This window comes from Kogia breviceps, chromosome 10 (assembly GCF_026419965.1).
Source record: "Kogia breviceps isolate mKogBre1 chromosome 10, mKogBre1 haplotype 1, whole genome shotgun sequence".
Classification (NCBI taxonomy): Eukaryota; Metazoa; Chordata; class Mammalia; order Artiodactyla; family Physeteridae; genus Kogia; species Kogia breviceps.
This window is the reverse complement of record NC_081319.1, coordinates 36,434,725-36,458,493: the sequence shown is the minus strand read 5'-3', so window position 1 is coordinate 36,458,493 and position 23,769 is coordinate 36,434,725. Positions and strand designations below refer to the sequence as shown.

The 23,769-nt window shown below is 56.7% G+C and overlaps 3 protein-coding genes across 18 annotated transcripts in view; 1 reads left to right on the top strand and 2 right to left on the bottom strand.

The window, feature by feature from the left end:
• Nucleotides 1–935, top strand: part of ITIH3 (inter-alpha-trypsin inhibitor heavy chain 3) — a 13,796-nt gene extending 12,861 nt beyond the window's left edge. For all 4 annotated transcript variants that reach the window (XM_067043970.1, XM_067043968.1, XM_067043969.1 and 1 more), the window contains 2 exons: nucleotides 53–164; nucleotides 484–935. In XM_067043970.1, the coding sequence (XP_066900071.1) occupies nucleotides 53–139 (87 nt within the window). In that variant the 3' untranslated portion in view covers nucleotides 140–164; nucleotides 484–935. The remainder of the gene's footprint in view (nucleotides 1–52; nucleotides 165–483) is intronic.
• ITIH4 (inter-alpha-trypsin inhibitor heavy chain 4) overlaps nucleotides 1–22,387 on the bottom strand; it is a 24,613-nt gene extending 2,226 nt beyond the window's left edge. For 6 of the 13 annotated variants that reach the window (XM_067043955.1, XM_067043954.1, XM_067043958.1 and 3 more), the window contains exons 1-24: nucleotides 22,273–22,353; nucleotides 19,789–19,908; nucleotides 18,468–18,628; nucleotides 16,297–16,401; nucleotides 16,034–16,196; nucleotides 15,785–15,895; nucleotides 15,159–15,290; nucleotides 13,949–14,065; nucleotides 13,509–13,677; nucleotides 13,284–13,409; nucleotides 12,917–13,098; nucleotides 12,636–12,821; nucleotides 10,916–11,055; nucleotides 10,526–10,680; nucleotides 10,239–10,265; nucleotides 9,905–9,958; nucleotides 9,697–9,750; nucleotides 9,337–9,465; nucleotides 8,750–8,809; nucleotides 8,527–8,553; nucleotides 8,324–8,440; nucleotides 7,040–7,214; nucleotides 5,093–5,247; nucleotides 4,873–4,969 (exon numbers count right to left, since the gene is read on the bottom strand). In XM_067043955.1, the coding sequence (XP_066900056.1) occupies nucleotides 4,873–4,969; nucleotides 5,093–5,247; nucleotides 7,040–7,214; nucleotides 8,324–8,440; nucleotides 8,527–8,553; nucleotides 8,750–8,809; nucleotides 9,337–9,465; nucleotides 9,697–9,750; nucleotides 9,905–9,958; nucleotides 10,239–10,265; nucleotides 10,526–10,680; nucleotides 10,916–11,055; nucleotides 12,636–12,821; nucleotides 12,917–13,098; nucleotides 13,284–13,409; nucleotides 13,509–13,677; nucleotides 13,949–14,065; nucleotides 15,159–15,290; nucleotides 15,785–15,895; nucleotides 16,034–16,196; nucleotides 16,297–16,401; nucleotides 18,468–18,628; nucleotides 19,789–19,908; nucleotides 22,273–22,353 (2,843 nt within the window). Of the gene's footprint in view, nucleotides 1–4,270; nucleotides 4,450–4,872; nucleotides 4,970–5,092; nucleotides 5,248–7,039; nucleotides 7,215–8,323; nucleotides 8,441–8,526; nucleotides 8,554–8,749; nucleotides 8,810–9,336; nucleotides 9,466–9,696; nucleotides 9,751–9,904; nucleotides 9,959–10,238; nucleotides 10,266–10,525; nucleotides 10,681–10,915; nucleotides 11,056–12,635; nucleotides 12,822–12,916; nucleotides 13,099–13,283; nucleotides 13,410–13,508; nucleotides 13,678–13,948; nucleotides 14,066–15,158; nucleotides 15,291–15,784; nucleotides 15,896–16,033; nucleotides 16,197–16,296; nucleotides 16,402–18,467; nucleotides 18,629–19,788; nucleotides 19,909–21,802; nucleotides 21,888–22,272 lie in introns of those variants that run through there. The other 7 variants (XM_059075972.2, XM_067043961.1, XM_067043962.1 and 4 more) reach the window with 7 other exon arrangements.
• MUSTN1 (musculoskeletal, embryonic nuclear protein 1) lies at nucleotides 22,334–23,769 on the bottom strand. The gene is made up of 3 exons (XM_059076025.2): nucleotides 23,385–23,769; nucleotides 22,853–22,985; nucleotides 22,334–22,645 (listed from the first exon to the last, which is right to left on the bottom strand). Exons 1-3 carry the CDS (start codon nucleotides 23,391–23,393, stop codon nucleotides 22,539–22,541), a joined length of 249 nt encoding a protein of 82 aa, XP_058932008.1. The 5' UTR covers nucleotides 23,394–23,769; the 3' UTR covers nucleotides 22,334–22,538.

Sequence of the window (23,769 nt, the reverse complement as noted above, 5' to 3'; positions counted from 1 at the left end):
ATGTCACGTATGGTGGTGGCAGGGCTGACAGTGTGAATGTTTTTATTCCCAGGACAATTCTTCCACCCCTTTGACTTTGAAGTGTCTGACGTCCACCCAGGCTCTGACCCCACAAAGCCAGATGCCACAATGGTGGTGAAGAACCATCGGCTGACGGTTACCAGGTGAGGAGACTCTACTGACGTCCTCACCCTGCCCTGTCACAAGACAGGAGGAAGGAACCCTCTTTGCCCACGCACATCAGCCCAGCTGGCTCTTGTTGTCTGTGGGGCATCCTTGTTTCCCTCTGGGGTCTTGGCCCCCTCTAACTGGGAAAAGGCCAAATTTGACCCCCTAGAAGGAGTAACCACAAGACCTCATTCTTGACCAGAGTCTGGAGTCCTAGAATTGGCAACTTCACACCCCTTTTCAACCTTAGGTCTTTGGGCGCAGCAGCCATCTTGCCTACCCCGTGTATCACAGCATCTCTCTCCTTTCTCCCAGGGGCTCCCAGAAGGACTACAGGAAGGACGTCAGCGTTGGCACAAACGTTGCCTGCTGGTTCGTCCACAACAATGGGCAAGGCCTGATTGACGGCGTCCACAGCGACTACATTGTCCCCAACCTGTTCTGAGTGGACATGCCAGCTCCTACTGAGACGGCTGGCAGGGCCTGCCTGGCATCTGGAACAGAGGCACAGAGTGGGGCCTGATGGAGGGCTGTGACAGTAAAGGCCAAGGAGAAACCGGACGGCTACCAGTGTCCGCATGCTTCCATGAGCCCCTGCTCCAGGGGACAGGCAGCTCGGAGGAAGGGCTGGCTGCTAGGAAGGCAACTTCCTGGGCCTCTCCACCAATGCGGCTGAAAGACGCAGTTGGTTGGTTGGGGTGGTACTATGGGGAGTCAAACACATGACGGTTGGGGAAGGAAATAAAATCAAGAATTGACTCGAGAGCAAAGAGGCTCTGAGGAGTCGGGAAGGACTGACTGCATTTCAGAGTTCAGGAGGGTCAGAGGAAAAGTCAGGGGTCATGGCTCACAAGCTCTTACCAGGACCTTTAGGCCTGAAGCTGCTTCTATGACTCAGGAGCAAAGAGTGCTCCAGGGCAGATCCAGCCTGTAGCTAATTGCGCACGCCACCCACCCTTCCACTCTAATCATCTCGCAGTCCATCCACCTGCCCACCCCCCGCCCCCCTCAACAACCCATCTATTCAGCAGGTAAACCCAACCTGGTTCTGGGCTAGGATCTGGGAGCACATAGTTTAGTAACCCAGGTCCTGCTTGCATGGGTGCCCAAGTTTCCCTTCAGCTGGGCTGGGGATCCCTGGGATCCTCCAATCACTCCTCACGGTGACCACCTACTGCACCCTCACAGTAAGTCCTGGGTGGGGTGGGGGTCAGACAGAGGTTCCTAGAGAAGAGGCTCTGAGGGCTCTCAGCTTGGACAACCCTCTCCCACCCGGACAACAGCAACCGCCCCTCCCCGGCCCTCTCGCTTCCAGAGAGAGTTTTTTTGCAGTGCAGACCTGGTCATCATTCCCTGCCTAAAACCCTATAAATAACATCTCCCACCCAGGGTTCTTGGGACACAGACAAAAGTCCTTCCTGCGGTCTCTCCAGCTTCATCAGCCCCCACGCCAGGTGCTCCCTCTGTCTGCGTTCCAGGCACACAAACTGCTTCCAGTTCTGCAAACACAATCCCTCCTTCCCCAGATCCTTTGCCTCTGCTGTTCTCTCTGCCTGAGGGGCTGAGGGCACGCTGGGCGGAAGGTACCCGGCTGAAGGAAGCATTGGGTGGCTTCACTTATGGCAGAGCGTGGGACGCAGTAAGACCAGAGGAGGTTGCAGTCAGATTGGGAAGGGTCTCGAATGCCAGCGGGGTGGGGTGGAGTGGGGTCTGGCCACGGCTCACCAGGAAGTTCTGCTACCTCCCACTCCAGGGGTCCCTCTGTCTGAGCCAGGACAGGGTTGCCCACGGCCCACACTGGCTTGGGGGCCTGGAGAGGGCTGGAGAAGGGCAATCCAGGAGGGAACATCTGACACCAGAGGAGCCCCCGAGGCGCTGTTACTGCTCTAGAGAGAGGGCCATATGAGACATGGCCCCGGACTGGAAGTGGCAGAGGTCCAGGCTGGGCTGGCAGAAAGGGCCCGGGCCTGGGATGGGACACCCTAAAGTGGGCAGTCCCAGGTTGGCTGAGGAGCCATGTAGCTTTAAACCAGTCAACTTGAGGTCAGTTTTCACAATTATGAAATGGGGAGAAGGATCCTGCCAGATGGAGCGTGTGAAGAGGCATCGGCATGGTAGTTTCTGGTTCTCCTGAGGTGCCTATCTTTGTCCTGCTGCTCCAGCTAGCAACCAAACGCAGCGGGCTGGGAGAAAGGCAGCAGGATGTGCCCAGCCCAAATGTTGCCCCCTCCCCCAACACATAGTCAGGGAGGTCTGTCCTCTGCCCAGTCCCACCTCGTCCTGGCTGTGCCTGTCCCTGCCTACAGCCTCTGAAGGCTCCCTGGGCTTTCAGGATAGAAGCCAAGCTCCATGGCGAGGTGTACGCAGCTGGTGCTGGCCTGGGGCTGCTTCCCCACCTCGCCAGCATCCCTTCCACCTCACCCCATGGCACTGCTTCCCTTTACCTTCCTGGACTCAGTGCAGTGTCCTGGCTCTGGCCCTGGTGTCCCTGCCCTCCTTTTCCACTGGGCTTTTCTTTATTTTTCAAAACTCAACCCCTGTCCAATCCCAACCATGACACTACCAGGAAGCCTCCCCTGATACATCTCAGGTTGGGCAAGATGTCTCCCCCTGGGCTCCTTGTGGCACCTGGTTGTTCTCTGGGTGGCAGCTGTGTCTGTCAGGTGCCCAATGTACTTGCAGCACTCGGCTCAGGGCCTGGACCAAGCAGGTGCTGGAAAGCATGCAGTGAACAAAACAGTGACAATGCATGGACCTACTTCCAATTGTTCACAGAGAACTCATGCACTTCAGGTGCTGGCTGGGCCAGAAAGTCACCCAGGACCCTGCTGTTGTGGCACTAATGCCACAGCCCAGCCCAGGTGGTGGCGTCTCGCTCCGTTATGTCAGGGCCAGCCCCACAGCAAGTCCAGCGGAGCCCCCGAAGCTGCTCCCTTGTCTCGCTGAGCTCTTGTCTGAGCCCCTCTGAGTGACCTTCACAAAGTGACTGCCTGAGACCCCTGCCTGCCACCCAGGCTTGATGGGGAGGCAGCAGTGCAGGAAAGAGTGTTCCAGAGTGTTGGGCAAACTTGCTGCTGGAGACCCCTCCCTCCCACCGGCCTCTCTTCTACCCTTCTAGAAAGACTTACTCAGCAAACACTCTGTATAGCTCAAGAGCTGGGAAAAGAATGTTCTCCCTGATCTGGTTTGCTCCCTCTCAGCAAGCAAATGAACTCGTTTTCTGCTTTACCTTGGCTGCCAGGAAGCTCAGAGCAAAGCTTTTTTCGCTGCTACAGCTTCCCCTACGCTGGTGTCTCTGATTTAACTCTCCTCCTGCTTGGCTCTTTTCTCTTATTTTCATTCTCATGTTTTTTGGTTTTATTCTCTTTATGCTTTTTATTTGTGAGCCAAAGACTTGTGTCATTTTTGAAGAAGTAGGTGAAATAATTATAAATGTTTTGAAAGTATGCTTTGCCTGTGCAAGAATTGGGTGGAATCTTTGGGGTGCCTAACCCTGGGGCACAAACAGGAGAGGAGACCCTCAACAGCCCAGGCTCCTGGGAACAGACCCTTGCTTCCCTCCTGGGACTGGGGCCTCATCTCTGTCTCCTCTGTCTTCCACTGCCAGCTTCTCTGCAAGGTGGTGAGAAGACAGGCCTGTTTCTGAGCACAGGTGTGAAAATCAAATTATGCCTGGCAAATCCCACTGCAAAAGGGCCCAAAAGTTTGCTGAGAATGATGAACTTCTACCCAGGTCACTTTTTTTCTTTTTGAGTCAAAACTGGTTTTCACGGACCATGTCACCATAAAGCAGAGTGAACGCTGCTCCCAGGAGTGTTCTCCTGCCCTAGGCCCCCAGCAAGAGCAACGTTTTGACTGGGTGGTTTAAATCTCTCTAAAGCTTAGTTTCCCTGCCTGAGAAATGAAGGGACCAGACTAAAAGCTCTCCATGGGCCTTATTGGCCACAGGCCTTTGAGGGGTTGATGGCGGATGATTCTAATGTTACACAATGCTACGTGTCCAGGATGTGATCCTGAGGCTCTGGGATTTGGCCAGATGGGACCAGAGATGCCCACTCCCTGGGTTCACACCACATCTCTTTATTTTAATGAGTGCAAATACCTCTCCCCACGATGTTACAGGACCCACAGGTGGCCCTGTGGTCGCAGGGTAGTAGCCATCTGCACCCAGCAGGCAGCATTGGGGGTGGGCATAACTCCTTGCATCAGAACTACAGCTCCACAGACCAGCAGGAAATCGCTGTTCCTGGGGGCCCCTCTTGGTAATCCAGCTTGAGCTCTCTGGGATGGACAGACAGACAAGTGGTCAGCATGTCTCAGGTTGGGTGGGAAGAGAGGGAGACAGCTAGGGATAGGAATGTGGAAGGTGGAGGGCCTCGGGGTCCCTTAGAGTTCCCTCCAGCACAGGATGACAAGGCCTGGCCACCCAAGGGCACCCAGCTGTGTGTGGTCTCTAGGGGCCAGGGCTCTGGGAATTCAGGGGGAGTTTCCTACTGCTCCCAACTCACTCTAGTGATCTCTGGGCTGGTATGTTTCCTGTGGGTCTGAGTTGACCGCCCTTTGTGGGGCCACTGAAAGCTGGGTCAGACTCGTCTAACCTGACACCTGTCTGGTTCCCAGGCAGGGACAGAGGAGTGGGCGTCTCAGAGCCCGGCTCCCAGCCCCACCCCTGGCCGGGCTCAGTGGCCTGTTGTGCTGAGTCACCTGGTGGCAGAGTGGTCATGCCCCTGGACCTTCAGTGTTCGCTTGCTGTCATCTGCTGCTGCCACGGGCTCCCAGAGCACGTCCTGGTAAAACTGGCCTGAGATACAAAGGGCGGGTCAGCGAGGAATAAAGACGGAGGGAGGCTGGGGGACATGCAGAGGTGATGGCACTGCATGTTCACAGGCAGAGGCGGCTTCTGATGACGTCCCGAGGCACGTACCAAGGGTCCCACTGACGTGGCTGGAGAAGCGGTCAGTGTCCCGCAGAAGGAGCCGGAGCCCCTCCCCAGGGCCGTCCCAGGACAGCAGGCCGATGGTCACTCTGTCAGGGCTGCTAAGCAGCAGAAGCCCCGCCTTGTCCATGGTCATCTTGAGACTGTGGGGAAACCCGCGTCCTGAGCAGGAAGGGAGGCAAGGAGGTGCCCGCAGGGGACCTGGGCAGCAGTGTGGCAGTGGGCAGGGGCTGCCCTCCTGTCCTCAGGATCTCCTAGTGTGGCCTTTGGTGGGAGGTCCCTTCAATCTTCTGTGCTTGTTTCCTCAGTCAACTGGGACCAATGTTAACTTACCGATACCTGGTTATCCCAGCATTTTATATTTATATATACACACATATATGTGTATATATATATATATATATATATATATTTTTTTTTTTTTTTTTGCCGTGCCACACGGCATGTGGGATCTTAGTTCCCTGACCAGGAATCAAACCCATGCCCCCTGCACTGGCAGCGCGGAGTCTTAACCACTGGACCGCCAGGGAAGTCCCCTATCCCAGGATTATTTATAACATGAGAAGACAGATCCTCTCCCTCTGGTTTTCTTAGATTTGGTTTCTCATGAATTATATGACTTAGGAGTTCAAGGATACATTTCCTCTGTCCCTTTTGTTTTTATGGCTAATGCCACTTTCTTCTGATGATCAGTGTTTAATCATGTGTTTTAAGGTCTAGAAGGGCAAGTCCTTCTCGAATGCCTTCCTTTTTTACTTAAAATAATCTCTGAAATTATTACCCCTTTTGTTTTCTTAGGAACATTAGACTCCTTTAAGCATGTTGAATAAGACCCTGCTGTGACTCTGAGGTTATTTTCAATGGAAACGCCTTAAACTTACACCGTCTTGTTGACAGAGTTCAGTGTAAAAGCATGGTCTATTTTTCTTTATGTGCATCTTCTGTAGCTCATGAAAGTATGTGGACGTTCAATTACCACGATTGATAGGAATCCTTTATTCCATCTTCTAGTGTGTATGTCCAAGGCACAGAAATGCTATTGATCTTTGTGTGTGTACCAGATAGCAGGAAACTAAGATCTTTTATGAAATTGGGAGCTTTTCAGGTGAGCCCCTCAGATTTGCCAGGTGTGCACTCATGTATCAAGTGGGAACCAGTCCTTTCGGAGGGGCTGGGTGAGAGGGAGCGGACAAGGCTCTCCATACTCAGCACAGGCTGGGGGCTCAGAGAACACGGCTCGAAGAGGGCCAGGGTCCTTGGCCTCTCTCCCAGGCCCCTCGTGACTCCCAGAGCAGGAGAGCTACCTCTGCAAGGCTCCACACAGGGGAAGCCCCACAAGAAGAGGTCGCCATCCTTCTCCACTACCCACCAGCTGCCCGGTGTTGATGTCAGAGGGACCTGTCTCTCCTCAATAGAGCTTCAAAGATAAGGAGGACAACTGTAACCTCCCCTGATGGACAGTGCTCTCCAACCTCTCGTTGTCAGGGTTACCTCACCACGTAGAGAGCACACCTTCCCACATGCCCAGTGGGCACCTTACTATCTGTGGGCAAAGTGCTTCCCAAGCACATTCTCTCACTGGACCATCCCCTCAGCCCTCCGACTCAGGGTCAGATGATTATCCCTAGTTAGAAGTGAGAGGGGCTAAGCAGCCTGCCTACGGTCACTCAGCAGAGCAGCTCCAAACCACACCGTCCCCTGCACAGGACAGTGACCTGGGTTAGGCGTGAGGGTAGCCAGGTCTCCGGGACAACCCCTTGGAACCCTCCAGAGCGGGAGGGGTATGTATAGGGCTCTGTGCATCTCTGCCCCTCCTGTCGGTGCGGCCCACTGCAGAGGACTCATGCCCAGCCACTCCCTCCCCAGGCCTGCGGCGTCCCATCACCAGCTAACGTGGGGTGAGGGGTCACTGCCGGTCCCCAGCCTGTGGCTTACCCTGGCATCACCGAGTACAGAGTTTTCTTCCACTTGTATGCAGAGCTTCTTCGGCTCCGAGTCACGACCACGTGCTCAGGGGATGCACGAACCTGCAGCTGGGGTTTCTTGAAGGTCACCTCAATCCACGAGAAGTGGGCCTTCTCTGTGTCATAGTGGCCAGTCACCTCAATCCCTGAGAGGGCCGGAAGCAGAGAGGTCGAAGCTGTGGTCCCAGCTGGGCACTGGCCTGAACAGGTGGTCCCTCCGGCTACAACCCCTGGAGCCGCTCTTCACCCACTCACCTCCAGTCCCCTTCCCCAGCCTCCCCTCACACCGCGGGCCTGCTTCCCACAGTCTTTCCACTCATCCCTTGGTTCTCTATGGCTTTGGAGGGGCCCCCGAGTCTTGGGTGACAGCCATCTTCAGACGAGCCCTCTGAGGAGGGAGGTCTCGTGTGAAGTCAGTAAACGAGCGTGAAGCCCCTGCAGTGTGCCTGACCCTGAGCTGGGCACCGTGGCCAAGAGTGGGAGGGAAAATCAGCGGTCCCTACCTTCAGGGAGCAAACAGACTCTGGGCCTGGCGTGATGAAGCGGGAGACAGTGTGTGAGGGTCTGGGGGAAACGAGGGGGCCGTAGATGTTCGCTGACTGTGAGTGGCTCTGCAGGTGTGCATTTGAGCATCCCGAGTGCTGTGTGTCCCCACGTCTGACCTGACAGTTCAGCTCCACCCTTCTGGGGACTCGGGGGCAGGTCGGGCCAGCACACCTACCTCCTCCCCCCATTTGTTTCCTTCACACCCCCTATAGCCCCAACAGCTTCCTTGAGGGCTCTGTGCTTCTGCCTACCCCTTCCTCTACCTTGTGGACCCCCCGCTTCTCTGCTACGGCCCAGTCACCCCCATATGACCCTGTGCAGCCTCCCCTGACCCTAGGACAGCTCTCATCTCCTCTGGGCTCGTCTCCATGGTGCTCTGGGCATGGACGACAGGCCCCTGTGCTGCTCTGTGCCCAGGTCTGTCTCCCCACCCCTGAAGTACGGCAGTGCCTGGGGGCAAGCCCACGTCTGGTCACTCTGGGGTGCAGGTCACTCAGGCCTGCATATGTGGTGCCCAGTGAAGGGTCTGTGGGGAAGATGTATGAGCACAAGTGTTGGTGCTCAGGGGCGTGGCCACGTTACCACCTGGGACGAGGACTGCCCGTGAGTCTCTGTGGGCAGGTTTCCCACCGTTTTTTCCGGGGTGGGAAGTTGGGGGTGCATGGTGCCCGGGTCTCTCTGGGTGTATGACTGGGTGTGCACCTCTCACCTTGGCCAGGGTCTGAGAGCAGGTTTGTCGGTCCCTGAGAGCGCTTGAGGTCCACACAGAGCCGGTCCACGCTCTGCCCAGGCAGCGGCAGGATGACGGAAGGAGGCTGGATGGGGGCTGGGACGGCAGGTGTGGTTCTGGGGGCAGGTAGAGCAGGCTGGGGGTGAGGGCGGTGAGGGGGGCTGAGGGGAGCTGGCACTTACCGGGGTGTGTGGTTGCTGTGGTTGTTTCTGAAAGAAGAAAAAGTCTGGGTTTAGGCAGCCCCTTCCTGGGGAGGGGCAGGTTGAGGAATGGAGTAGCAGATGGGTGTGGCAGGGCTCCCTCTCCATCGAGAAACCCACGTGACAAGTTCGTAGAGCTCCCCGGGCTCTCCCCTCCCAGGGTCTCCCTGCTATAGGGCCAGAATCTATTGCTGCCTGGAGGTACCTTTGATTCTTAAGTCCATGTCATGAGACACTTCATCAGGAAATGAGGTAGCTGATGGCCCTGACGCAGGAATTAGTGCAGGAACAGCCAGGAACAGAAAGGGAGAAGGCAGTCAGGATTCAAAGCAATCGGCAAGCCCTCCAGCCATCACTGCCACCTGCCACCCACCAAGCTCCAATTCCACAACCCCTGCCACATGTACACCCAATCTGGAAGAGCCTTTGCAAAGAGATTTTTCAACCAGAAGAGCATGCTATTAGGGAAAACTCTGAGGAAACAGGGTCCAGCCTGGCCCTGTGGCTGTGTCTGAGTCCAGATTTGGAGATCAGAAACAGCTCAAGGGACTACTCCTGGCTTTGGGAATGGAGGACACCTTCCCTTTCTAGAGCGTTCCATCCTGAGCCAGCCTCCAGAGTGTAATGAATCCAGTTCAGTAAAAATAAAGGACACGTTATTTAATGTCATACCTTACAGCAACTCTCCCTGGTCTGTGCCTAGCCCTGTGCTTGGTGCTTTATCTCATCCAATTCTATGGGCAGGTTCATCTTGAGGACACTAGGCCCTCAGAGGGTCAGAAAGCGGCTTACGTGACATCACGTCTGGTAGCGTTGGTCCCAAAGTCGTACGGTGGGATGGATAAGGAAGATGAAGAGGATGAAGAGGTCCAGGTGGTCCTAATCTCGTTGGGAAGCTGTACAGCTTATCGAAAACTCCAGCTTTGGAAAAGTTGACACATGCAGTCTTTTCTCAAGCAGTGCCATGGGTCCCCACAGCCAGGGCTCTGGGACCCACCCCAAAAGAGGGACATGGAGAAGGCAAATGGCTCCCCTCCCCACACCCGCCATTCTGGGAGAAATTCAAAGCTGGAACAATGGACACTTCTTGAACTCCTCCTTGCTGGGATATTGGCCCCCCTTGCCCCACTCTGGCAGTGCCCCTCAAACTACCTTGTCCTCTCCAGCCTCTTCTTTTAGAAAAGACAGGGTCTGCACTGCCGCCTCCTAATTGGACACAACTGGATTTGAGTCCCAGCCCTGCCACCAGCTAGGTGAGACAAGAGTCACTCCCCCCCCACAGCCAGGGCAGAGCCCAGTCTGTGGCCAGGGTCAAGGTTCTGTCAACAGCCCCTTCCTCTATCCTCTCCTCTTTTGCTACCTGTTATTCTGGACGCTCTGTCTCCCATGGAATGATGTCTGAAGAGAGTGTGACCTGGAAATCAGAGACCTGGGTTTGCTTCTTGGATGTACCTTCCTGGGGCCCCCAGTGGGATGGGGGTCTGTGTCCCTAGTGCCCAGGACAGGGCCTGAGTGGCAACCAATATGAATGAACAGGTAACTAAATGCACCAGTGTGCTTGGGCAGGTGACACCCCCTCCTGAGCAGGGCTGGGTTGGAGAGGCCCTGGCTAGCAACCTCACGGTCACTGTACCATAGGCCCTGTGTCAACCAATAGTCACCCAGGCCAGCCTTAGAGGGTATTAGGCCCTTACCTGAGTGGACGTTCCTGTGTCTGTTTTCTGGTTAAGACAAAAAAAGAGATACACTGTCAGGGTGGTTTTGATAAATTTGAAGTGCTTCTGTTTAACCTTGCTTGCCAACCCCAGCACTACACAGGTGCAGTGAACATGCAGGGGTCAGGAGACCTGGCCTCAGTTTCCTTGTCAATGAAATAGAGTAAGTCTCTTGGGAGTCTGTGGGTGGCAGGGGTGGCGTCTTGTTCGGGAGGTGGGGAGGGGCTAGGGAAAATGTTGGGTCAAAACTCTGCTGCCACACCCACCATTTTCCATGGGCTTCTCAGCAACCTGAGACTGCTCTTGACCTTCGGGTTTGGTGATCACCATGGACGTGAGCGGGGTGACAAAGCTGTAGCTGAGCGACAAGTTCAGAGCTCGGGCCTCAAGAGCCTGCTTCTCAGCATCTAGCGTGGAGACTCTGCAGGCGGAGGAAACAAGTGGCTCAGCAGGCCCCCGGGTGCCCAGTCAGACTCTCCCTCCCTTCCAGACCCCTCTAGGGAGCTCCCACTGGGAGCCTGGAACTCAGACACTATACCGCCACCCTGTCTCCATGCCTAGAGCCAGCTGTGCCTGCCCCACCAGCGAAGAGCCTGGGGAAGTGCTGAGACCCTGTGTGGTCACCCCAGCGGGCCCTGGAGGGTGCGTCCACCCACGTTTGCTCCAGCAGTTGCTGGATGGTCAGGTACGCCCACAGTCTCTCCATGAAGCTGTGGAAGATGTATCTGGGGCTCCAGAACGCCTCTTCCTGCTCTGCCACGCAGGACTCCGTTACAAAGGTGATGTTCTCCATGTGCTGGAAAGAGGGGCCCAGCCAGGGCAGGAGCAGTGAGGGTGTGACGTCTGCACCTGGCCTGGCGCTGCCCAGCAATGCCACGAGAAACCTGGCGGGGGCAGCGTTGGCTGCAAGGCCACATTTCCTTTGAGTAGAGTGGAGAGTAGGGAGTGTGTTTAGGGGTGTGAGGGGCTCAGCCACAGAGCCTCCAAGGATGACAAGGAGGTGGAGATAAAAGGGAACAAACTACCCCAGGTGCTACACAGCAGGCGCAGAACCAGGAGCTGCACGAATTTTGCCTTCTCCACACATACAGCTATTTGTTTGATGGTTTTTCTCCAATGAACTTTAAATAGACTAACACTCTTGGTCTTGACCCGAGCAATAATACCTGTGAAATCTTAGGTCTGTGGTTCGAGTTATTTTTCAGAACACATTAAAATAAATACATAACTACTAAAACAAAGACATGTTTGTAACCTACTCCAAGTCACCTTGGATTCTGCACTTTGGGAACCCGTGGCCACCAGGATATCAGCAGCTAACATACATGGAGTGTTTATACCAGGCGAGACCTTAATCCCCACTGCAGTTTTACCAGGTGTGGGCGAGGTGACTTATTTTCATTTGTATACAGCAGGAAACTGAGGCACAGGGAGCTTAAGTGCCTTGCCCCAGGTCTCACCTCTGGGAGACGGCAGAGCTGGAGGTGAAGCCGGGCAGACTGGCCACAGGGCATGCCCTTCCCCTCATGACACTTGGCTACTTCTCCTGAGACGAGGCCCTGGGCCCCCCATGCCCGCTTGCCTAGCCCACCTGCTATTCTCCCCACACATGCTGCCTGCCTGCTACGCAAGCCTGGAACATTCCTCCACCCCTCCACCATCTGGCCTCTGCCACCTTCTACTCACCTCCCAGTCTTGGCTGAGCCTCCTCTGGGAAGCCCTCCATGATCCCCAGGCCAGGCTGGGGTTCCCAGTGCTGCTCCCGAGTCCCCGAATTTATCCAGCCTGTAGCTCCTGGTTTGTGTGACTATTTACCCATGCTGTCTCTCCCGTGGGGGCAGTATCCCCGGGGCCTAGAGAAGTGCTGTGTTTCTCTTTGTGGAATGAGAGGGCCTCCCATGGCACAGAGGCAGGGAAGGCTGGGCAAGGACAGGACGCCACATGGTGAGCTGGGTTCTTGACCCGGCTGCAGTGGGGTCCAGGGCAAACCGCCTGCTCTGCCTGATGTCAGGCTGCTCATCTGTGAAATGGGAGCAGCCCTCCCTGCCTGATTGTAACCTCAGAGGGCTGGTGTGAGGACAGGAGGGGATGCCAAGCACCAGTGCCCTTGGGAACAGCAGCAGCAGCACTGACTGACCACTGAGTGTCTGCCGCATGCCGGCCCCACAAAGGTGCTCTGGGAAAATCACATCATCTCACCGAACCTCTACCGGGAGCCAACACGGTGGGGATGCGTCATCCGCAAGTGGCGGAGGGCACTCTTTAACTTGCTCAGGGTCAACCGGCTGGAGCCTGGCAGGGCTGGGGTTTGAACCCAGCCGCTCTGCCTGCCTGCCGCGGCTGCCCTTTCCCTCCAGGATGGCTGGCCACACCTACCAGCTGCCCCCTGACTTTGGCTGAGAGAACATCAGGGCTCTGGTCCCGGAGCTTCCCGGCCACCACCAACTCGGAGCCCTTGAAGAACAGCCGGAAGGCGTCCTGTGTGACCGCCTCCACAGCGTTGCTTGGGTACTCGAAGGCCACCGATGTCATCAGTGGGTTGGCCACCTCTTGGTAGAAGTCCTGCAGGGTGGGGGTGTCATGAGAGCTGTGCTGGGGTCTGCCCGCCTGTCAGTGCCATCCCTCGCTCACGTGGCCCAGCAGGGGCGCACAGGCACCTGGAGCTGCAGTGCGGAGTCCGAGTCCTCATAGATGCGCCGGGCCAGGCCACCGTTGTCCAGTGCCAGCTTCTCCAGGAAGGGGTAGCTGACGTCGAAGCCGAAGCCCAGGCAGAAGAGGCTGTGCTGGCCATCTATGGCTTCCTTCACGTTCTTCTGGATCCTTGAGGGGTTGGTTTCCCCTGGACCCAGTGGTTTCGGAAAGGGGTGAGAAAACAGTGATTTGCTCAACAGATATTTCTGGAATCTCAGAGCCAGAGGGGCCTCAGAGATCCCCCCTCCCTGCCCCAGGTCCCACAGCAAGCCGGGCTGGAGCCCAGCTACTCCCTCTGGGCAGCACGCCCTGGGGCTGCTGGCAGTGCCTCACCCGCAGTGGGGTCGCCGTCGGTGAGGAGGATGATGAGGGTGACGCTTCCTGCGGGCAGCAGCTCCTCCCGGTTGGCTCTCTCTAGCAGTTGCACGGCCATCAGTATCGCATCGTTTATATTGGTCCCTGTGGGCACACACTCTTAGGGTGGCTCCCAGCAGGGTGCCCCAGGCTGGGCTCAGTGCCCTGGAAGTTGCAACCATGCAAGGCTGTAGAGGTGCTCACCTCCCTGGGCCTGGATGCCACTGGCGTAGCTCTTGGCCTCATTCACGTTCTTAGCCGAGGCTGGCACTAGCTGTGGCTTCCACTGGGTTGCTTCCCCACTGAAGCTGATGAGGTTGAACTGGTCACGGGGACCGAGGTCACCCAGGATCTTGATGAGGGCTTCCCGGGTCTGGTCAGGGGAAGGGGACATAAGGTGGGTGTCTCAGTGGGGTCTCCCTGGGGGCTCATGTGCCCTTGGGCTGCACCCCCAGGCTCACATCTGCAGTGAGAACATGGTGAATGCTCTAGCGGCAGGACCTTCCCCAAACTCTGACCAACCTCGATCCATGGGAGCCCCCTACCTAGGAAGATGGAGGAGGGCAGGTCTGCCTGCTGGACCAGAGCTGATGGTGTGGGACATCTGTGAGTTTTCAGGACCCCGCCTGGCCCATGGGACCCACCTGCTGGATTTTCTTGCCCCTCATGGAGCCGCTCTTGTCAATGACAAAGATCACATTCTTGGGTATCGTGGCCAGGTGCTCAGGAGCAAAGTAGTGCACAAAGTAGCCATTCTCGATCTGTGACCAGAGTGAGACACACCCAGGTGTAAGAGCTGCAGCCCTGCCCTGCCCCTAATCAGCCTCCTCATCCCCAGTCCTGGGGTTCCTCTGCTCTCTTCATTCCATCACCCTCCATCCCTGTCCCACCATTAACCTCCCCAAATCCTTGCCATACTTTAGGGTTTAGCCCAGCCCCTCCCTTGGAGAAGGCTTCCCTGCTCATGCATGACCCACCAGAACTCTACCCCTACTTTACCTCTTACTTGTTTTAGTATTTGAGGCAGCTTATAGTAAAAGGTTCAGACATAATAAACCTGAGATCCATCAAAAAAGTGAAGAATCCAAAAACAAGGTCCATCTATGGCTTCCTGCATGTTCTTCTGGATCCTCGAGGGGCTGGTCTCCCCTGGACCCAGTGGTTTGGGAAAGGGGCGAGAAAACAGTGATTTGCTCAAAAATAAAGGGGAAGCACAATGATGCCAGAAACTTGTGTGAAAGAAGGTACTGTAATTGAGCATAAAAGTGAACTGTGAGGGGCTTCCCTGGTGGCGCAGTGGTTCAGAATCCACCTGCCAACCAATGCAGGAGACACGGGTTTGAGCCCCGGTCGGGGAAGATCCCACATGCTGCAGAGCAACTGGGCCCGTGAGCCACAGCTACTGAGCCTGCACGTCTGGAGCCTGTGCTCTGCAACAAGACAGGCCGCGATAGTGAGAGGCCCGCACACCGCGATGAAGAGCGGCCCCTGCTCGCCGCAACTAGAGAAAGCCCTCGCACAGAAACGAAGACCCAAGGCAGCCAAATAAATAAAATAATTAAATAAATTTATAAAAAAAATTTTAAAAAGTGAACTGTGAGTCTCCTGGCAGCCAAGGCTACAAGGGAAACCCTGCAGGGCAGTTCTTCAGCAGAGACAAACTTTCTTCCCTCCGAAAGAGAATTGTTTCAGGGACAACACAACTAAACTGCCTGCTTGCCGTCTGTGCTGCGCGTGGTGCACACTGGTAACTAGGGGTGGTTATTTTGTCTTTTCTTTTAGAACCCCCAGGCTCAGGTCCTTGAGGGTAGATGGACTTTTTGGTGGCTCAGCTCTTCTCTGGAGCCCACACACCTGAATGGAACCCCCGGAGACAGTCCGGTCCACATCATAGCGGACGATGAAGTTGCCATCCAGGACTGTGTCCTGCTGCTGCTCTGGAGACTTTTGCTGCTGGGACAGCGTCGGCTTGAATCGGACATGAGCCTGGAAAAATGACCAGGCTGAAGTTGGGAGGAGCAGCAAGGCCATGTCAACAACACCCCTCACCCCCATCTGAAGAGAGAACTCCAGGAGGCAGCCTTGGGTCAAATTCCAGAGAACTTTCTCTCCAGCTGAGCTATCGGATAGACTGCCTCCATGTAGGGGAGTGGGTACAAGTGAATCCCCTGCTCCAAATCTGTGCAAGCAGAGGTTGGGCTCAGGATGTGTGCGGTCCAGTCAGCTCCTCCTCCCTACCTGGTCCTGGGACCCTGACATCAGTCTTCTCTCCCGATCTCAGGGTTCAAACCAGCACCCACCATCCTTCCCTAGGCCTTGCCCTCCCCATCTGCCAAATGACAGCATGGACACAGGAACCTCACAAGTCCCTCTAGCTCAGAGATTCTGCCCAATGGTCCCACTCTGGAAATCCAGGCCCATAGAGCCAGCCCGAAGACAGGCCCCTGGGAACTCTCACCCACAGACCATAGCAGGCCCACCTTGGTCTTGTTCTGTGAGGTGGTGAGGGCCTCTGCCAGTTCATTGGTCATGAAGGTGCTCTCTGTCTCCAGAAAGCTGATGCCCTGAGGCTCGAAGATGTAAATGTCCATCTAGAGGCAAGAAGTGGGTTACTGGGTCTGCTGGGGGACAGGGCTGGCCCTCACGGGAAGCAGAAGGGGAAGCAGGGGCCGCCCTCAGGAGAGTGAGGTCATCTAGGAGGACTTCTAAGAGGAGGCGGCACCAGGTACCTGCAGGTGCTTGACCAGCTGCTGGGGCTGGACTTTCAGCAGCAGCTCGTATGCTCCCAGATGCCGCACCAAGAGCTCCTCATACACCAGCTCGAAGGTGACCTTGGCAGTGGGCGCCACACTGACTGACACCTGGAACTGCTCTGTCTTTCTCCCAGTGGCCCTGGGGGAAGAGGGCATCAGGTCTGCCCCTCAGACCAGGGGCGGCTGAAGGCAGGGGCAGCCCCACCCCCACAGGGTCCTCCTCACCCCGTTGGGCTCACTTGACGAGGCCGGCGCTCTCTCCCCTCGCCACAGCTGCGCTGTATTGCTCCTGGGCTGCAGCCTTTTCCTTGATGTTACCGGGGTAGGTCACACCATCAATGATCCTGGGGCAGGAGGGAGGGAGTTGCTGAGATCCCAGTGGGGGAGGCCCCCTGCAATCCTGCCTCCTCCGGGACTTCACGTGCCTCTTGACAGACTGACTCCCATCTTTACCTGAGCCCACCTGTTCATCATGCATCTACTGTGGACATGACTCTGTGTGGGGCCCGGTGTGGATGGGGGCTCTGCAGGCCTCCGTCTACCCTGAGACGTGCACTGTGTTGGCAAACACGCCTTTTACTGAACAACTGGGATGAAGGCTGCAGGGGAGGCAGGTCCCGGCCTCTCTTCTCCCTTCCTGTCTGGCTCCACGTCCCAGATGCCCCTTCCATCCCACAGACTGTTCTCAGAGGAACTGGTCAGCCACCAGCGAGATCTCTGAGCCACAGTTCACTCAGCCCCGTGGGGCAGACTCAGCAGGAGGAAGACGCCAGCTCCCAGGCCAGTGGAGACACAGGACTGAAGGCTCTGACCCCTCCTCTCCCCCATGGCTGCCCCCTCTTCCAACACTGGACAGGCCACTCTGCAGAGAGGTTGGCCTCTGGGGAAGGAAGTTTTGGACAACTGGTGGACAGGGCTCCTTGGGGCATGCAGACAATCCTAGTGGCCATTTCTGGGAACTGAGAGTGAACTGGCAGGCAAACATAAGCCTGTTCTGTCTGGGGGTGGTGTGAGAGGGTGAGAGTGTACAGGGGGGAGTGGGGGCAGCTAGGACCTCAGGACCAAGTGTCCTTCCTCCACACCCTCCTGATCTCCCTGGTCACAATTTAACTCTGGGCTAGGGATTGGGCTGCTGCTGGGCTGCAGGGCTCCTCCTCCCAGATGTCCAATTTGGGATCCCAGGCAGCCTCAGGAGCAGGGCCCCCTGCCCCCTGCTTCCCTATCTCATGCAGCAACAGGAGCTGGGCCCAGAGAGGGGTGCAAGTCCAGGGTCCTCAGAAGATGCGATGGGCCTGAAACCTTGTAACTTGCCGGCCGTGGCACCCACATGGGAGGCGGGGTGCAGCCTGTGAAGCTTATGCTGCAAGTTGGGCAGCACATGCCTGGCTCCAGGGTGAGGAAATCAAGGGCTGCTGGAGGGGTGTGGGCAGTGAGGTAAGGAGCCAACCATAGGGACCGGACCCCCACCGCAGGTTTTCAGAGGTCCCAGGGTGCACTGAGGACCCCACCTGAGATGCTCGCTCTCTGCCCCACCCATCGCCCTCCCTGAGTTTCTGGGATCAGCCTCTCTCTGGCCTGTCCTCAATCACTGCCTCTCCTGCGGGGCCAGGGACAGAGAGTTCTCTTGCATTTAGCAAACATTGCAAAACTCGGTCGGGAAGGGTGGGGGAGGACAGCAGAGACAAGGTGAGGATCATCACCTGCTTACAGAGTCCACAGAAACCCCAGGGGGCCTCCCAATGCAGCTTCTGACCCAGAGTAGAACCACCCTCTGCAGTATCCCAGTTGGAGGTGGGGGGGGGGATGAGCCTGGCTTAGAACTTCTGTGACAAGGAGGTGGTCCCCCTCCTTGAGGCACTGCTTCATTGTGGGGCAGCCCAGGGGTTAGGAAGTTTTCAGTATTCTGAGCTGGAATCTGCCTTTTGGTGACTCCCTTCTGCCTGGGCTTGGCCTCAGGATGCCCCAAGTCTGTACTTCTCAAAGGCAAAGACACAAAGATACCGTGGGTTCTCCAACTGCCACCTGGGCAGCACTCAGGGAAAATGGATGAACAGATGGAGAGATGGATGGCGGGAGGGACCAACAGAGGGAGGGATGAAGGCACGGCAGGATGGATGGAGGAAGGGAGGGAGGAAAGGAGGGAGGGAGGGAGGGAGGGAGGGAGAACCGGAAGGAGAAAGGGATAGAAGGATGGAGGGAGGGAAACGTCTCTGAGAATGTATGAAGTTCCCGGCTAAAGCCTCTGGTCCCTGTATTGCCTACAGGTGGAGCACACACACCTCAGGCATATATCCTGGCACATCTCACATCAGGAAGAGGCCCTCTCTTCCTGATCTGGCACAGGGACCATGGTGTCACAGTGCTGGATTGGGGAGCAGGGGACGAGGAGGAGAGCAGGAAGGGCACCTACATGGAGAAGTTGGTGATGAAGGCTTTCTTGGGCAGCTCCATCTGGAAGGTGACCTCCTGCAAAGTACTGGCCTTGTTGACGACCCGGCTGGTGACGACTGTGTGGGCAAATCGGGATGAGACCTTGGAGTCTACAGTGAGGCTGTAGATGTCGATGTCATTCTGGACCAGTGGAGGAGGAAAGGAAAGAGTGGGCCTTGATCTTGGTCCCAGACCAAGCCCTGGCCCCCAACCCCAGGCGAGACACTGATCAAGCCTCGGGCAAAATTCCATGAAGCATTTCATTTGTGCACTTTCATCTCAGATCAGAGGCAGCTGTGTGCTTCATTCCCCATCCTACAGTACCACGGGGCAGGGATCAGTCTGTCTTGTTCAGTGGGGGCCACAGTGCCCCTCAGAGAACAAGCAGGCAAGGGGTGGGGTGTGGAGCCTGAGCCCCACTGTGTCTGGGAGGAACTTACTTATCCTTGGGGCAGAGGTGAGTGGCAGAGGGTCCTGTTGGGTCAGGAAGCTTCCATGCCATCTTAGCTCCGCCCAGCGAAAGGGCAGTGAACAAGTCCTGTGACTGGGGAAAACAGCCCCTGCCAGCCTCCCCCCAGGGGCTTGCAGGAGCTGGGAGAACCGGAGGTAGGGAGGGTCCATCTCTAAGGCTTTGCCCCCTTTTCCCTGCAGCATTGGGCCTCTCCTGTTGCCCTGTCCACAGGGCACACCCCCAGGCATGTGTTTCGCTCGAGGTCTTCGGTCTCCAAGGAAGGGCATGTGCAAACAGGCAGAGCCTACACATCTCTCGCCCGCCTGCACGTGGCACACTTGTGCTTAGCACAGAGGTGCGCGGCGGGCTGTGTGGTTTGTTTACACGTCAGTGTCTGCTCCGTGCCAGACACTGTACTCAGCATTTTACAACACTATAGGTTTCCTCTTCACCACAAACTTCTAAATAGTTCTATTACTACCTTGTTCTACAGATGAGGAAAAAGAGACACGGAAAGCATCAATGACTTCCGAGAGGTCACACAGCCAGGAGGCGTCAGCTGGGCTCCTGAGGCCCATTCTTACCCGCCCCACCCACTGCCGCCCTCCAGGGCAACTTGTTAGGCTGCACTTCCTCCTCGTGAACTGGGAATACCAGGATCACCCCTTCTTGTAAATGGGGGACTCTCCATAGAGCCCTCAGGGTAGTGCCTGGTCGATGGGCAGCACTACTTCTCCGCACACACACTGACCCGTGCTCGCTTGCACACACGGAGGCTCTCCTCCCCTTCACCCTCTTGTCCCACTCACGCTCAGGTGCACACATACAGGAACCCGTGGACACCCGCTACCTTTTGGGCCCTGAGGGTCTGGAGGGTGGCCAGCGAGAGCAGGACCAGCACGATGCCGCAGGCGCGGCCAGGGGCTGGGGTCTTCATTTTGGCTCTGGTGCCTGGCAGGCCGCTTCTGAACTTGAGAGGAAGAGCGGAATAAATTCGTAACTTGTTCGCTGCCCCGCCCCTGTGGGGGCAGGTTCTGGGAAATAGGGATCTGCAAGCCAAACACCGCAGTGGCCTCAGATAAGCGGGCAAACTGCGAATGTCCTGTGGACCTTGGCTGGGGACGGGAACGTGTACTGAGCAGGAGCAGGCTCAGGTGGGAGTTAGGTCCTGGCGCCCCTTCTGAATGGTCCAGAATCTGACCAAACCACCACCACCCCTGCACCACTCATCTCGCCGACAAGCTCCCTAGGGCTGGGGGACAGAGCAGTGAACTGGCCTGCTCTCCATAAGCCCAGCCTGGGAGAAACACAGGCGTGCTTGGGAAGAGGAGGGCCAGAGGGTGGTTTGCAGGAGGCAGGGGCCTGGAAGTCAGGCCAGTGTGACTGGGCAGTGGGACCCCAAATGCACCAAGCAGCCCTTGGGGTGCCTGAGTGGGGCAAGATCTGCTGGGCCCAAGGCAGGATGGATACACCTTATTTCTGGGATGAGAGAGGCTAGGTCAAGGAGCCCCCCTTCTCTCTGCTGGGGCCTCAGGATGCTGTTTGGGCCCCATTATTCTACCCAGGACTCTTGGTGCAACTCCAGCAAGGCCTCCGAAACAAGACCTGCACTTGGCAATACAAACTGAGGGCCATAAAGATGCCCACAGGCTGTGGCCCAGAAGTCCCGCTCTGGGGAATCTCCTGAGAGGGAAGCATGGAACAGAGAAAGCACAGAGCTCCTGAAGAGGACGATTTGGGGTGGTGGCGTGTATGCTCAGGTGGCCTACATGGAGGTGAGTCGTGCCAAGGGAGCCCGTGAATCACGCCTGGAGCGCGAAAGGGCAGAGCGCTGATCTGTCAGCACGCCAAGGCAGTGCCGTTGTCGTGGGCTCAGACCACAGGAGGGTGGCTGGAGGGCCTTGGGTAGGATTACAGATGATTTTTGTTCAATTTTCCTTTAATAAAGTTGAAAGACTGCTTTCATAACAAGTAGCAATAAAGCGAATAAATACTAGGGGATCTGGATGCAGCTGGTGCTTATGTCCCTGTGGCTCTGGGAAAGCTTGGCTCCTGAGTCTGGGGCCACAGATGGGATAAAGATGCTTCAGAAAAGTGGCCAGGTGCCAGATCCTTGGTTGGGGAAGGAGGACTCAGTGACACTATCCCAGGGGTGGGAACTGGGAAAGGGTACCATCTTCAGGGCCTACTTGGGACCCTGGGGCAGTGACAGGCTTGTAAGGGCCTGGAAGGGGGCTCCTACATTAGCCCCTGCCTCAGTCAACACCAGTAGCATCTGCCCCAAGGGAAGGGAGCTGGGTCTGTAGCTACAAGTAAATACTCCCCTTCCTTAGCATGACTTAGTCAGAGCCTCACCTCTGGGTGCATCTATACGGCTCTCCCCTTCGACTATGGATGTGATTGGGATTACTCGGGAAGACATACCCCTTCAGCAATCTGGGGGAAGAGCCAGCCTCTCCAGGAGCCCAGTGAGCAGGCCCAGGCCTGGTCACCACAGAAGGTCTGCTCCCTTGGGGCACAGAGCATGGACCCCGCCTGGAAACAGCTATATAAGGAGGCCGAGCTGGCCAGGAATGTGGGAAAGGCTCTGTGCAGCCCGCTCCACCTGCCCAGGGGACAGCCGGGACTTTCCTGTAGGCACTGGCCCCGAGCCAGGCACTGTAAGCCCAGACCCTGACAGTCCACATCCGGACTGTCTGTGGTCTTACTGTCACAGCTGGACAGGCCTCTGCAGTCCCCTGAGTCTGACAGGTCCATGCGCACAGAGACACTGAGGCCTGAAGTGGGAAGAATCGCACATGAGCCGAAAACCTGGTGTTCCATGCCTCAAGCAGAGCTGTGGGAGTGGCAAGGGGGAGGCTCACCCTGTTTGGGAGAGGGGACAGTAGCTCAGGAAGCAGACTGCCACTGGCCAGAGAGGAGCCTCCACCTGGCTTTGTCTTTGAAGGGATGCGAGCTAGCAGGGAGGCAATATGAACAAGGGGGAGGGGGCTTTGAGGATCCTGAGTCCCTTAGAGCCTTGGGGTCCTTGGAGGCATCTTGATGGCTTCTGTGAAAACCAAGGGAAGGGTGAGTCCCAGGTCCCCCCACCGCCACCTGCTTCACTCTGAGCAGCGTGACTATGGCCTGTTTTGCGCAATAGGCTCCCTTGCCTCATACAAGGGGAAACAGGCTCAGAAAAGGAGGAGAGACAGTCTGAAGTCACACAGATCAGCGCCAGGTCTCCACAACCAAGGTTCTTTCTAGTACGTGGCAGTGGCCATAATGGCACCTGCATTATCCTCTGGGGCCGTCCCAAAAGCTGAGAAGCGTACAGAACGTGCCCCACACCCACCTTGCCCACCCCTCCCCTGCATTTAGTGGCCCTGGCCAGTGACCAACCAACACGCTCCAAATGCTGGGGCCACTTGGGCATCCTCTTTATTGGTGTTGCCCAGGTGCTGGTGCAGAGTCCCTGGGCTCAAGGGCCACGGCTGTTGGGGAGGGTGCCAATCCCAGAGGCCGCGGGTGAGAAGCTATGTTCTGGCATAAAAAAAGAGTTCTTGGGAAAGGCTCCTGTGTCTAGGTGTTGTTGATGGTGAGGGGTGTGGTGTGCACTTCTCAGTCAAAGACACTCTTGGCTGGTTCGGCTTTGGGCTTCTCAAAAACGGTCTCGGTGCCAGTCCGGGCGAGGCTGAACACCGATGGGGCAGCAGAACCAGCTTGCTCTGTGGGGAGGATGGGGAGGAGGTGTAGTCAGGGGCACGGCCGGGCATCCTAGGGAGGAAAGGCCCCTTTTGTGGGGAGCACCACCCTGAGCCCACAAGCTCTGAACTCTTAGAAAAAGGACCCATGGGACCTCCCCCGCAACCCCATCCTCCCTCCTACTGACACACATCTGCACCCCTGGAGCCCATCGTCCCAAGAACACTCACCACACTCCCGCATGACCTGGTAGGTCTTGGACTTGATCTCCTGGTTCTTGGTCAGCTTCCCTCGGGCCCCCTTCAGGTCCTCCTCCTTCACAGGGGGGCGCTTCTTCTTGATGGGGGCTTCCTGAGTGCCAGCCTTGGAAAGCCCAGAGCCTCATCTTACAACCCGAGGCCTCGAGACTGAGAGCCCTTTCCCACCACTGTGTCTTGGCCGAGACCCCTCTTCCCTGCTCACTTAACTCAAGCCAATTCAAGGCCTCACACCTCTTCCAGGAAGCCTTCCTGACTATACTTCACAGCCCCCTACCCCGAATCTCTGCCCTTTTCCCACAGACTGGGAGCTCTGGGGCCATGGCTGTTGTAGCCTTACACAATCTGTGTGCCTGTCCTCCCTGAGCCCCAGTCTTCCAGGGGAGGCAGAGCCTCCTGTGTTTATGCCCAGAGCTCAGCTCAAGACACAGCTGTTAAAGATGACAGCGTCCATCCTCCACCCCCACCCCATGGCACGAGCAGGGCCTGTGCTGGGCCCTCCTACCTGGGACATGGTGGGTGTGGGGAACTGCTCCCTGCAAGGCAGTGGCTGTGAAAGAGATCTGAGCAGCGCCCAGCCCTCTGGGGCTTATATAGTTGGCTTGCCTGTCCCGGGAAGTCACTCCCCCTCTTCTGACAGCTCCCTGATGATTCAGATCCACACAGCCGCTGGCTTCAGAGTTTATTCTTGGAGATGATGGGGGCTCACTGAGCACTGCTGCCTGGGAGGCTGCAGTCCTGGTGAAAGCAGACAGCTGGGGAGACCCCATACCCTTGAGGACAGCTGCTCTCTGGCAGGCAGGAGGTGCTGGGCCTGGGAGCGACTCACGTTTATGAACGTAGGTCCTGTAACGTGAGTGTGGCACTCCGAGCTGTCCATCTGCGATAAT